This window comes from Monodelphis domestica, chromosome X (assembly GCF_027887165.1).
Source record: "Monodelphis domestica isolate mMonDom1 chromosome X, mMonDom1.pri, whole genome shotgun sequence".
Lineage (NCBI taxonomy): Eukaryota > Metazoa > Chordata > Mammalia > Didelphimorphia > Didelphidae > Monodelphis > Monodelphis domestica.
In genome coordinates this window covers 73,986,960-74,001,800 of record NC_077235.1, presented here as the reverse complement: position 1 = coordinate 74,001,800, position 14,841 = coordinate 73,986,960, and the positions used below count along the sequence as shown (strand labels likewise).

Below are 14,841 nucleotides of genomic sequence, written 5' to 3'. Positions count from 1 at the left end.
GGCAAAGGGGAACCAGCACTTCCAGATCTCAGACTAGGTCAGAAAGCAGCAGTCCTCAAAATCATCTGGTATTGGTTAAAAAGGAGATAGAGATCAATGGAGAAGCCTAGAAACAAGGAAACGTAATAACCCAGTGTTTGATAAAGTAAAAAGCATAAATCACCAAGTAAATAACTCCCTATTACATTAAAAACTGCTGAGAAAACTGCAAAGTAGTCTGGTAAAAATCAGGCTTAGAACTAGCAATATCTTCTACTCCACTCCACAATACATTCTAAGTGGATTTAAGTGACCTTCAAATTAAAAAAAAATTAGAAGAGAAACAGATCAGATCATACACCTCTCACCCCCATGGGGTAAGAGAGAACCACACAAGAGATAGAGGCAACTGCAAAGATAAAACAGGTAATTCTGATTCCTCAAAACTGAAAAGGTTCTGCATAGACAACATAAACCCATTAACTGCTAAGACAAGTGGTTGAATTGGAAAAAATCTTTGCATCAAATTCCTCCAATAAGAGTTTGGTACCTAAGTTATATAAATAATTAATAAATATATAAACATAAGTGCATATATATAAGCCATTCTCCAATAGACAAATGGTCAAAAGTATCAACAGTCCTCAAAAGAACTGCAGAGTATTCACAACCACATGGAAAAAAATGCTCCAAATCACTAATAATAAAAGAAATGCAAATCAAAACAGCCCTGAGTTATGATCTCATCCCCTGGATATTGGCAAAAATGGCAAAAAAAAAAATGGCAATACACACTAATACATTGTAGGTGGAACTGTGAAATGGTACAGCCATTTTGGAAAGCAAATTGAATTATGTAAATAAAGTGACTAAAATGTCCATACCCTTTGAACCAGAGGCTCCATTACTGGACTTATCCTCCAAGGAAGCCATCGATAAGAAAAAAGTCCCCACATAGTCCAAAATATTTCTAGCAGCACTTTTTGTGACAGCTAAGAATTGGAAACAAAGTAAACACCCATCATTTGGGGAATGGCTAAATAAAATGTGGTCCATGAATGGAATGGAATGTTACTATATGGGAAGGAATGAGTGTGATGAATAGAGAGAAGCATGGGGAGATCTTTAGGAACAACTGTAGAGTGAAGTAAGCAGAGCCTAAAAAAAATCTGCAGGCAGTATAAAAATATAAATGGGAGAATAATGACACATCAAAAAATCAAAAGGAAAAGTAACAAAATGATAGAGATCAAGTGGGACTAGGATAGGGAGATGGGAGAAGACACCACCAACCTTCCCCTTTGTGGAGGCAGGGGGTCCACAGGTGTTACTACACCTTGCATAGCTTTTCATACTTTCTCAATGAATTATACTGACTCTTTTTTTCCTCTCTAAAAAAATATTAGGGAGCAGTTCCTAGCTCAGAGGATTGAGAGTCAGGCCTAGATACAGGAGGTCCTGTGTTCAAATATGTCCTCAAACACATCCTAGCTGTATGACCCTAGGCACATTGCCTTACCTTTACCACTCTTCTGCCTTGGAATCAATTAAGACAGAAGGTAAGGATTTTTTTTTTAAATCTATGCCACGAAGCAGCTAGGTGACAGAAAACCAGGCCTGAAAATGAGAGGTCCTGGGTTCAAATCTAACATCAGACACTTCCTAGCTGGGTGACCCTGGGCATATCACTTAACTACATATTGCCTTACCCTTACCACTCTGTTGTTTTGGAATCAATTAAGACAGAAGGTAAGGATTTTTTTTAAAAAAGTCTATCCCATGGGGTAGCTAGGTGGCAGAAAGCCAGGCCTAGAGATAGGAGATCCTGGGTTCAAATAAAACCTCAGATACTACTTAGCTGGGTGGCCCTGGGCAAGTCACTTAACCCCCATTGCCTAGCCCTTACCATTCTTCTGCCTTAGAATCATACTGACTCTAAGACAAAAGGTAAGGGTTTTTTAAAAACAATATCATTTGTCATATTGGATGGCTCTCAGGGAGTGGGAGGGGGAAAGGGAGGGATATACAGGATAACTGCAGTGATGTAAGAAATAAAACACATCAATAAAAGCTCCATTTAAAAAAAAAAAAGCCAAAAAGACGAGTTCAGGGAATGACGCAGTCAGACTTGCCCTTTACAAAAATCAGTGTGGTACTTGTGTGGTGGATGGATTGAAGAAGAGGAAGACTAGAAGCAGGGATGCCAACTAGGAGGCTATTAGAATAGTCTAGATAAGAGAGGATGGATGGCTGAACTTGGGTGGTAGCTATAGGAAGAGATGGATGTGACATGTTACAGCAGAAATGATAGGATTTAGCAACCCAAAAGATATAGAAGGTGAGAGAATGAGGAACTGAGGTTCTGAACCTGGGAAATTAGAAAAATGGTGATGTCCTTGACATAAACAGAGAAGTGAGATAAAAGAAGAAGAATGGGGAGAAAAATAGCATGATCTCTTTAGGATAGATTTAATTTAAGATGTCTACGAGACATCCAGTTGGAAATGTCCAAAAGTCAGCTGATGATGTGGGACTGGAGGCAAAGATCTGAGAGCCATCTGTCTAGAGAAAATGAAACCCATGGGAGCTGATGAGGTCACTGTGAATAGAGAGGGAAGAAGGCCCACAATAGAGCCTTGGGGTATATACAGGGGCGAAGAGCCTGCAAAGGAGAATAGGGAGCAGTCAGCCAGGTTATTAACTTTCCCACTCTCTACAGCGGCTCTTCCAAACCTTGTCATCCCTCCACAAACCTCCCAAGGTTCCCCCCCCCTCCCAAATCTCACAGCTGAGACCTTGCCCTCATATTTCACAGATAAAATTGAAATCATTTGCTATGAATTCCACCCATTCTTCCTTGCCTCCTGTCACTCAAATTCCTTCTGTTACTTCCTTCACCTCTGTCGCATTTGAAAAGGTGTGACCTTACTACTTGTTCAAATGACCTTTCCTTCCTGTCTCCTCCAATAGACTGCCCCCTCTTACATCCCCACTCTATCATTTATTTTCAATATCTCCCCATCTTCTATCCCTATTGCCTACAAAATGCCCATATCTCCCCCATCCTGAAACAAAACCTTCACCTGATCCTTCAGTCCCTATATCTATTTTGCCCTTTGTGGCTAAACTCCTTGAAAAGCCATCTACCACAGATACCTTCATTTTCTCTCCTCTCCTCTCCTCTCTTTTTAACCCCTTACAATCTGGCTTCTGCCTTCATCATTCCCCTGAAACTGCTCTCTCCAAAATCACCAATGATCTCGATTGCCAAATCCAATCCAATTGGCCTTTTGTCATTCCTCATTCTTCTTGACCTCTTGTAGCCTTTGCCACGGTTGACCACCCTCTTCTCTCTAGGGTTTTGAGACACCACTTTTTCCGGATTTTTCCACTTTATCAGACAGCTCCTTCTTACTTTGCTTTGCTGGATCCTTTCCAGATTACATCTTCTAACCCTAGATGTCTCACAGGGTCCTGTGCTGGGCTCCCTTCTCTTCTCCCTCTATACTACTTTCCTTGGTGACCCCGATCAATCAGAAATCAACTAAATGCCTACTAGGGCATTGTGCTAAACAGGGCTCAACAACCTCCCATGGATCTGATTACCATCTTGACCCCAATGATTCTCAAATCTACCTATCCTGCCCTAACCATTCAACTGACCTCCAATCTGGAATGTCCCAATTACAGGGAGACATCTTGAGCTCGACATCTTCAAAATGGAATCATCATCTTTCCCCCTTAAACCCTCCCCTTAATTGCCAATAACTACACCAATGGCTCTCAAATCTACCTCTCCTGCCCTAGCCACTTGGCTCACCTCCAATCTCCAATGTCCACATGCCAGGTAGACATCTTGCGCTCAACATCTTCGAGTGTGAATCATTATCTTTCCCCCTAAACCCTCCCATTCTCCTCCCTTCCCTATTACTCTAGAGGGCAGCATCCTCCTCCCAAGTTTCTCAGACTCTAAACCTAGGAGTCATCCTCCTCTACTCACTATCTCTCACCCCTCCCATATCCAGTCTGTTGCTAAGGACTGTCGATTTTACCTTAGCAACAGCTCTCAGACATGCTCTTTTTGGATAGTGCCACCACCCTGGTGCAGGGCTTCATTACGTATTGCAATAGCCTGCTGGTGTGTCTGCTGCCCCTACTGCAATCCCTCCTCCATTCAGCCATTAAAGAGATTTTCTTATAGCGCAGGTCTGACCATCTCTCCCCCTCCCACTCAACAAATTCCAGAAGCTTCCAATTGCCACCATGATCAAACACAAAATTCTCTTTTAGGCATTCAAAGCCTTTCATAACCTAGTCCCCTCCTACCTTTCCTTACATCTTCTTCCCTGACGTTATCCCTTATTCCGGTAATCTTCGATCCAGAGACACTGACCTTCTGGTTGTCCCATGAACAAGACACTCCATCTCTTGGCTCCAGACATTCTCTCTGGCTGTCCCTCATGCCCAGAACCTTCTCCCTTCTTATCTCTGGCTCCTGGCTTCCATCTTTTACCGGAAGCCTTCCCCCCCCCCACCCCAACCCCTCTTCATTCTAGTGCCTTCCCTCTGTTATCTCCCATTTATTAGGACATAACACATCCTAATAAACCCATGGCTTGTTTGTACATATCTGGCTACCCTTTAGACCATGGGCTCCTTGAGACTAACTGTCTCTTTCGGTTTCCCCAGTGCTTGGCACATAGTAGGCATCTCATAAATGCCTATCGACCGACTGGCAACTACTGGTTAAAGGTAACAGGATTTTGCTAGTTCTAGAGATGGCAGAGGATTACCATTTTGGCACTATTTTCCTCTACATCAGGGCAGGAAGATTAGATGGGGAGGGGGTGGGGAGAGCAAAGAAGCTGTCGGTAAATAAACAATCAACAAGCACTTATTAAGGCTTGCTATGTGCCAGGCACTGTGCCAGTCCAGGTCAATGTCCAATGCAGTTGTTTCCATGGTTTGGGAGGTTTTAGGAGGAAAACCAATCTCTTGTGCCACGAGCCCGCCCCACCTAGGGTGGGGCCGCAGGGACGAGGCTGGGGCTCGGGATCAGTTAACAAGCATTTCGCTATGGACCCCTCGTCTACCAATTTGCCACCTTACCTTTTCATGGGAGCGTCCGATTGCCAGACCCAAAGGAGCTGCGCTGCTGCTTTTCCCTCTTACCTGGGTGGGGCAAGCCTTCCAGCCCGCAGCCTAGACAGACGTGGGCGGACTGACTTGACAGCCACAGGTAGCCGGCGCAGCCGCGTGGCCCCCGCAGCCCCGGGCCGCACTAGTGCGCGTGCGCAGGGCTAGGGTGCGAGCCACGCCCCCGCCTCCGCCCCTTCCGAGCTCCACCCGAGGTCGGAGGGAGCGGGGTTCCACCGAGGCGCTGGCCGGACCCAGAGCCCCCTCCCCACTTGCACATACTAGCATACCTCCGGAGGCCGCTGCAACCGTTCCCTCAGCCCGCTGAGGCCCAGGCGCAGCTTTGAAATTCCTTTAGCGTCTAACGGTCCCCTCGGGCCACATCGAAGCCACTGATTTGCCAACTCGCTTGTCCCGCCCCCTTCTCTCGCCCCATCCCCCCAGCGAAACTCTCCGAGAGCAGGAAAGCTGATTGGCGGGACTGCCGTCGAGGGAACCAATGAGAAACGCATTCTTTCGGACTCACCCAAGTCCCTCCCCTCAACGCCGCAGTGCTTCGCTCGGTCCGACGGTCTAGCCGCAGTCTCGGCCCCATTTTCCTCAGGTCTGGATCCGCCCCCGAGGCCTTGTCCCACCCCCAGCAGGCGAACGTGATAGGGAGGGGCCGGGTGTGAAACGAGGGTGGGAACGGGATGTTGAAGCTGACTACAAGCTCTGCTGAGGGCGGCCTGCGCAGGCCCCTGATTGGCGGCTATGTAGGAGGTCATCGAGCTCACTGGGACGCTTGAGACGAAGCCCCGGGACAGCGCGCGGGGAGGCGGGGGGAGGGGAGCCCTCACCTAGGACCGGGGGAGGGGTGGGACCCCGCAAAGACACCAGACTCTCTGCTCTGCTCTGCCCTCCCCTACCCAGTCCTTAGGGTTGTTGTGGATTGGAGAGGACGAGAATGTAAAACTGGGAAAGAGGCCGTGTGGAAGTGATTTTAGGCACTGGAGAAATGCCGTTCCCCCCACCCCCCTCCGAGGTTAGGGGTAGGGCCTCCCGCAGGGCTTCCCCTCCCCAAAGGACCACAGGTTTAGGGACGCAGACCCACCAGAAGAATGGCCATCTGTAGGGAGGGAGGCAGAATGGGGCCAAATTAACCAAGGAGTTCCAAGACATCCCATTTAGAACAACAGAGCCTGCCTTGGGGGAAAGAAACTAAAGGGCTGGCCCAATACTCCACTAGACTGGAGTTCAAGTGCTACCTCTAACACACTGGCTGTGTAAACATCAACAAGCCCTTATTCTGTACCTACTATGTGCTAGACATACAAAACCAGGTCTCTGTACTCCAGGTGATACCCTAAAAAGAGCTCACATTTCTATCCCTTACCTCATCCAAGCCCTACATTAAGCCCTTGAAGCTCAATTATGATTCCTTTTACAGATGAAGAAACTGAGTGTTTGAGGCAGGATTGAACTCAGGGATTCCTGACTTCAGGTCCTGTATTATACTCACCATACTATGTTGCCTCTAGGGTACAAATGCATTGCTACTGAAGACAGCTAGGCTGCTAGCACAGTAGGAGTCAAGAAGACCTGAGTTTAAATGTGGCCTCAGACACTACTAGCTGTGTGACCCTGGGTAACCCATTTAACCTATTCCTGCATCAATTCCCTCACTGTAGAATGAGGATTATAATAGCACCCACCTCATATGATCTTTATGAGGATCAAAAGAGGTAATGGGAAAGCACCTGGCACATAATAAATAAAGGGCTTAATAAATGCTTATTCTCTTCTCTCCCCTGCTGTTCTGTGGAGTTTCCACACCAGAAATTCCCCACCGACATGAACTCACAGATTAGGACCCAAAAAACCACCCAGGACTCATCATTTCCTTTCCTTTTCAGGAAACCCACAAAGAAAGAGCCAGAACTGATCATTTCCTTCGTTTTCACCTAACCCACAGATAGGAAAAGGGTCAGGAGAAATTGAAGATTTGGGCCCACCCAAGGTCACAACTAATTAGCTAGGGAAAAGGTAGTCAATAAATAGTCATTTTAGTGATGAAAGGAGCAAGGCCTGAGGGCATATTGCCGCAAACTGGAGAAAGCTGCTCCCTATGGCCAAGGAACCAATAGCTTAGATAGGACAAACCCATTCTTCTCTCAAAAGCCTTGGTCATTTTTATTTCTTGGGGACGAGGTTGAGACCCACTCTGCCTCCCAACTAGAAAGTCTGGAAGAATAGTTAGTTGGTCGTTGTCCTTCTTACTCAAAGACACCACTGATGATATCTTCACTCACCCATGGATTGGATTGAAGTGAGGCAGAACTAGGCAAAGTCATCAGCCCTGCTCTCTTTCTCTCCCAGAGTCATCCAAGTCCTGTGGCAAGACAGAAGTCATGATGACTGGCAATGGCCCAAGATGGCCTCGGTGTCTTCCATGTCTGACCAAGCTCTAACGGCTGCCTTTAGAACAAATTGTTATCTGCCCCTTCTTCGGGGGGACATCTTCACATGCTTGGAGTAGACATTCCCCATGAGGCCTGTCAATTACTCTCAACCTGGTTTGGCCCATCTGCCCAGATGCTTTTACATGCCACGGTTTCTTGGAGCCACAGTTGAGAGCTGGGTGGCAGGTGGCCATTGAAGTTATCTGAGTTTTTTGTATATGTATAACATAACCCTATATACTCCAGAACTTTCATGTATATTTGTAAATATGTATTTATACATATAAATATATATTTGTAAGTTATATGTAGATACCATGAACACCTTCACCTTCACATATATGCATTCATTTGTATACATACACACATTATGACTATATGTCTTTTGTTCCCTCCGAATAGGAAACTGGGCTTCTTATTTTATTCGTGTAAGGGGGTCCTGATAGAAACTCCTTCTATCAATGCCACTTGGTACCTTCTCTGAAATTTAGAAGGGACTAAGAATTTAAATGGCATGCCTAGGGTCACACAGCCCCTACATGTCTGCATCAAGACTTGAACTCAGGTGGTAGAGATAGGACAGGAGAAACCCCCCAGTGTTAGAGAGATGTTGAGTTATTTGAGGCATTCTTTCTCTGTCTTGATAAGATCAAGGGAATCTTTACATAAAAATTAGCAATAGATTAAGTGTTTCATAAAGGCCCATCTAAAGCATTCCTTGAAGGGTAGAAAAGCAAAATAAGAGAGTTCATGCAATTTTTACAACCTTTGGCAAGTTGAAAATGTGAAAAATGAGGCATCATTTGAGGAAGAAGCCAAGTTTGGATTGTAGGGTGATAGCTTTCAATCTAATTCAATGACCATTTATTAAGCACCTAATGTATGCAAAGCCCTGATAAACTTAGGGAAGGAGGAACAGAAATGGAACAGTCCTTTATCTCAAGGGGTTTATATTCTAGTGGGAGCAAACTAATAAACAAATAAAATGCAATTTCAAAGGATGAGAATACACACAATCCCAGACCATATGGGAAACAGTTGAGAGAGGAGACAGCAACCGGACTAGGCTTTGATGGGAGCTGGAGAATTCTACCAAGTACAAGTGAGGAAGGAGGGAGGAGGGTCAGCAGTAAGTAGATTTAAAATGGCAGCATTAACAGATTCAACTGGGCTGGCTAACATGAGTTGAATAGCTTTTTTGGTTTCTGTTTCTTAAGGTTAGGAGAATGAATTTCTTTCTATGACATATGGAGGACAGTAAAGTCTGAATGGTGTAAAAAATAGACTCGAATACAGGATTACAATCCCCATGAGCCTTTGCTCCACTTCCCCAGAATGCCTTGTAATCTCACCTGGGCCGAGATGAGAAGGTATTTAAGCTGATTCAAGGCTTTTGAGGGGGCTCTTGGCTCTTTTTGGACTTCTGTTTTGGAGCAGGCGGTCTCTTGAGTGATGTGAAGTTATTTTGTCTAGGCCTCTGGCCTAGGCACATGTTTCTTACTTGTATATTCTTTAATCTTTAACCTTTAATAAACCTCTAAAAAATATAATACTCCTTGCAGAGAGAAACTAATTTCTACCTGCCTCAGTCTCCCTGTCTCCCCTAAATTTTAATCTTTACAGTTTGGTGACCTAATGGGGAAAAAAAAAACTCAATCTTCTGAATTCTTTTCTGATCTTTAGTTCAACTTTTAATAGCTAGTACCTAGAAAAAAAAATTTTTTTTGAGCCATATCTCTCTGGCCAAGGTTTTCTACCCTCGCAAAGCTGCTACAGGCTCCGGACCTGCTGCCCACCCCACCTGGCTCGGCCCGCTGCTTCCTGCCTGCAGCCCTGATTGTCCTCACCTGGTACCTGGTCCCGGCCTTGCCCACCCCCGCAGCCGCTCCTGCTCCTGGCCTCTCACTGGCCCGCTGCCTGCCTATTTCTGCGCCCCAGACCCACGAGCACGACCCTAGTTGGCTCATCACCCAGATCCTTGGAGCAGATCGCTCAGGACTCATTGCGACCAGCTGGTAACAGTATTGGCCACGTGGGTGGAGGGGAGAGAAGAGAGGGAAAGGAGACCCAGTAATTTTCCCTTAGGCTAAGCCTCCACGTGGCTGGGGGTATTGGCCACCGGGGTATCAGAGAGGGGAAAGAGAGAAAAGACTAGAGAGAAGAAACAGATCTTTTCAAACAGAAACTTAATAGCAATGGGCTGTTTAAAAGGATTTTTGACTCTTCTGGCAATTTCATTGATTTTACCTGCCTGTCTGGGAGCAGACTCAGCCCAAAGATTCAACTTTAACTTTGGGGAGGAAAATGGGTGGCCCAGCGAACTGGAAGCCAGGCCCAGAGACGGGAGGTCTCTATCTAAAATCTGGCCTCCGATGCTTCCCAGCCATGGGGCCCTGGACGGATCCCTTGAACCCCATAGCCTAGCCTTTACTACTCTACCTTCGGACAACAGACATTTAAATGGATAATTAAAAACAAACAAACAAAAAAACCCCAAGGAACTTTGAAGAGACTAAAGGCTATATTCTAAGGCATTTCAGACTCCAATGGTTTATACAAATCTCTGTATTCTATTGCATTGTTTTGTTTAAGATATAACTTTGTGGTTTTAAGTTCATATATTACTGGATTGAATATTATTCTGTGAACTGAAGGTTGATTGAATTTAATTTGAATGTACTGAGTTTTAAAATTCTGTTGTTTTCCCCCTATAACTGTGTTGAACAGATATTATTGTGAATAAGCCCATATATGAAAAAACAGCTTTTTTCTATTTTGCCGAGGATAGATGGACTTCAGAACTGGTTATAATTGTATTAACAACCTTTGGAATTTTAATGTGCTAAATACCTCAAATGATTTGATTTTAAGGGTTTTTTAAATATGATTTTTGGAATTTTTTTTAACAATCTGGTTATTTTTGCCTGCCCCTACCATGAGGTAAGGCCCATTAGCTGAAGTGAAATACATTTTATAACCCCCAACCTTCCCACATGTGAATGGAAGTTGGGCAGTTAATCTCAGGGCATTTGTATCCCTATAAGCCTCCTTAAGAAAAAGGAGGCACCCCTTTATTTATGCTCTTCAGCTCACTATTTTATTTCTACCAGAATGATATATAGATTTCTTGATTATGTTCTTAACCCAAGATGAGTTTTACTTTGTTTAAAAATATATATATGTTTATTACCAAGGTTGAAGGATTGCTCTGTTTGTAAAAATTGTGACAAATGTCCATCAATTCATAGGTTTTAAAAATGTCATTCAGCAACTTATGTGAAATATGAAAGTGTGTTTGTTTGCTATTGTAATTAATTGGGCTATTGAGAATTTGGGGGATTTTGATTTCTACATATTTGTACTACTGTATTTTTAAAGATGAAAAAATTGTTAAGCTTGTTCAATTCATTTGCCTTCTACTCACAGTGATCATGGCCAGATACAAAGAGGAAATGGATCTCATTTTTTGTGAGAAAGCCTTGCATTTTATATTTTCTTAACTGACAGAGTGTCAATGGTTATAAGCTATATTTTTGAATTTTTTAAAGCTCTTTTATTATTATATTTTTCTTGCATGTGCAATAAACTTTTTCAGTTTTTATTTTTTCTCTCCTTTTTATATTTGAAGCACATGTCACCAGTATTAAGATTTTCTTTAACCTTTTGATTTTTAAGTTTAAGATACATTTACTAATACATGCCCTAAAAGGCTTGTGACTATAAAAACGATGCCACTAATTATTTAAATAAATTATGGGACTTTGCTTAATGATTCTGTCTGATTCCAGGACAAGAGATACACACAAGAGCCATTTCATAGGGCCAAAGAAAGGCCAATCTAGGATGGATTGATGCACTTCTAGGCCAATACAAAGGTCTTGAACCTAGTGTGAAGACTCGAGGTTACTATGTTTAACATGTGTTAAGACATAGGCTTTCCTTGTATCCACACTCACCCTGAGTATACTCACAGACAAGTATCCCTGAAACCTTGGCTCCTATAATCTGGTCCCCTTTTCTGCCTCTCATAGTGTGGTACCTTTCTGTAGTCCTGGCACTGACTGGGTAAATGCATCATTGCTTAGATCATTTTGATTGGGCCCTGATTCAAGGACCTGTTATGGATTTATTTTTCTTCTACTTGGAATTTTTACACATAAGACTTTGATAGTCTATATTTTCATCCAGAGATTTTTCTTTTCTTTTGGATTTTCTGATGTCTTTTTAATATCTCTTGCCAATTGATTCACATGCCTCATACCTCAGCCATGCATCCCTAACTGATTCTGAATCTTTCAATCACCCACAACACGGAGGAATGTAAAAAAAAAAATCATTATTTAAATTGCAAAGTTTAAATTCCTTTTGAGAAGAATTTTAGGTAAAGAAGATGCTGCCTCTCTGAATCCAGAACTGAACTGTTGGAGAAGCCACCATGAAGAAGCCTCCAGACCACAAGCTGCACAAAATTGAACTTTGGGTGTGGTTGATTGAACATTTATTTGTATGTATACTTTTATGCCAAAGGGGACTGCCCCCTAACGGCTTTTTGTCAATGTGTTCAGCAATTATTGGTTTTATTCTTTTTTCTCTTATCCTCACAGTATTGTAATCTTTTAAGTTTATTATGTTTTTATGATCCTTTTGGGGAAAAATTAATTTTTCCAAAAATGATCACACCCCCGGGGGTATGTAAAAAATAGACTCGAATACAGGACTACAATCCCCATGAGCCTTTGCTCCACTTCCCCAGAATGCCTTGTAATCTCACCTGGGCCGAGATCAGAAGGTATTTAAGCTGATTCAAAGGCTTTTGAGGGGGCTCTTGGCTCTTTTTGGACTTCCGTTTTGGAGCAGGTGGTCTCTTGCGTAATGTGAGGTTATTTTGTCTAGGCCTCTGGCCTAGGCACATGTTTCTTACTTGTATATTCTTTAATCTTTAACCTTTAATAAACCTCCAAAAATATAATACTCCTTGCAGAGAGAAACTAATTTCTACCTGCCTCAGTCTCCCTGTCTCCCCTAAATTTTAATCTTTACAATGGGAAGCTGAAAGAAAAAATAAATTGACTAAATTAGAGCAGATCGATTTGAAAAAAGAATTTGGCAAATGGCTATGATGACACTAAGTCAGCTTATCCTCTGGCAACTGGAATGGGGTTTCACATAATACGAAAGGTTGTCTTATGTGGAAATATGACCTTGGCATCCCCAAAGGGGACAGGGCCTTAATGATGCACAGAAATAGACAAGCTTCCATCAAATCTTGGGCCAACTCCATGGTAAAAGCAGCAGCATCTTGGTAAAGTAGAAAGAGCTCTAGCTGTGGAGTCTGAGGGCACTGGGTTCAAATCTCACCTCTGCTGCTTACTATTAGGATTCTATGATCCCTCCCTATGCTCAAGTTTCCTGCTCTGTAAAACAAGGGGATTGGCCAGATGACTTCTGAAGTCCCTTCCCACCTTAGCCCTATGATTCTCCAATTCCAAGTTGTTCAAAAGATAGTCAGGTTCCAAATTCCTATTTATATGAATGGAAATTAAATATCATAATGGAATAGCTTAAAAGGGTGGTGATACAAAGGACATAGCAAAATACAGAGTAGAAAATGACTGTAGAGTTCATGGCACCCATGTATCTCCAGTTGTCATTTTGGGGAGAAGGGGGCCAGTACTTCAGAGAGACCCAAAATGGAGAGAAATGTCCAAAAATTTTGTGCTTAGGATGTGCAAAGATAAATGGATTAGGTGGGTCTCTCTAGTGCACTGTGATAGAAATAAGAAGTTCTTAACCCACTGACCCAACTCATTCATTCACTCATTCCTCTTTTTGTTCAGCTTCTATTACTTGTCTTTTCTATGTCCAGACCATTCTCTTAGGATCTGTCAGCTATAATGAGAGGGAATTGGACAGAGGTCTCTGATTGAAAACTTCTTGAAAGCTCCCTGACATCTGAAATAGCAGCACATGAATGTGGAGCACACTTCCTCCAAGAAATGGAAAAGAAAATGAAGTTTCATTTTTTAACCTCTTACATCCATCTTAGAATCAATACTATATATCGGTGCTAAGGTGAGGCAGTGTGGGTTAAGTGACTTGTCCAGGGTCCCATCACTAGGAAGTATGTACGGTCATATTAGAACTCGGGACCTCCTCCTCTCTAGGCCTGGCTCTCTGAGCTACATAGCTGCCCCTAAGAAAATGAAGTTTCAAATGTATTTGTATTTCCTTTGAAAAAGAGATGTTTGACATGTGATCATTTCATTTGGCTATCAATCATTACTTCATATTCATTCTTTGTAGAGTTCACTCTGAAGACCATGGCACAATCCTTACCCTTTGGAGGTTTCCATCTAAGTGGGAATGAAGGCAACAGGCATGTATTAAGTCCTTACTACATCCAGAGCACTGTTCTCTGCACTTTACAAACATTATCTCATTTGATGCAACAACCATAGAAGGTTGGGATTATCCTAATTTTATTACAGTTGCAGAAACGGAGGCAGAGAGAGATTAAGTGGCTTGCCCAAAGTGTCAGGGGTTGTATTTGAACCCAGAACCTCTCCCTCCAAAGTCCGTGCACTAACTGTTGTCTCTCTGGAGAAATAAAATGGGAAACAAAATGTGGGCTTTTGCCCAATCTTCCATTAGCACTGTTTGCAAAGTTAACAAGTGAGTCTAAATGTAAGAACTCCTCCTCATGTAGTCTCTCTCCCCTTACTTATCAAGTAAACACGGAAACAGGTTCGTCGGTGCACATGTTGGGCACTCTTACTGCTAAGGGTATACAGCCATCATGACGTGCACAATTGAGTAACCCATTCGGCAGCCCATTTCTTCCAAGACAATAGGTAATTTCTGCCCGCCACAGGTAGCTGAACACATGGCTGAACCCAAGTTGCACAAAGCTTGCACAAGCAAACACGAGGAATCTTTTTGCTTCCAATCGATAACATAACCAGAGATGCCACATTGGGGCTGTTGGTGAATTCCTTGAAAATGTCACTATTTAACAGCACTGGGTTTGAGAAAGAATGGCTTTACTGCATGGACTAGAATGTGGCTAGTGTAATAGATCCTCTGCTGGCCCTGCAGTCAAGAAGACCAGGGTTCAAATCCAGCCTTGGATACTGGGTGACCCAACACGCTCAGCTCCAGTTTCCTCTTCTATACAATAAAAAATATACTTTACAAGAATTGTTGTATATGTCAAATGAAATAATGTATGTCAAGAACTTTGAAAACCTTAAAATGTTTCTGTCAATATTTCTGTTGTTGTTGTCAA

The 14,841-nt window shown here is 43.2% G+C and overlaps 1 protein-coding gene across 6 annotated transcripts in view; it reads right to left on the bottom strand.

The window, feature by feature from the left end:
* LOC100029725 (protein bicaudal D homolog 2-like) overlaps positions 1-5,642 on the bottom strand; it is a 38,761-nt gene extending 33,119 nt beyond the window's left edge. The window contains exons 1-2 of one of the 6 annotated variants that reach the window (XM_056809224.1): positions 5,406-5,642; positions 864-971 (exon numbers count right to left, since the gene is read on the bottom strand). In XM_056809224.1, coding sequence (XP_056665202.1) covers positions 864-971; positions 5,406-5,627 — 330 coding nt within the window. In that variant the 5' untranslated portion in view covers positions 5,628-5,642. Of the gene's footprint in view, positions 1-863; positions 972-3,799; positions 4,473-5,088 lie in introns of those variants that run through there. The other 5 variants (XM_016426629.2, XM_007507059.2, XM_007507058.3 and 2 more) reach the window with 5 other exon arrangements.
* Positions 5,643-14,841: the final 9,199 nt, after the last annotated feature.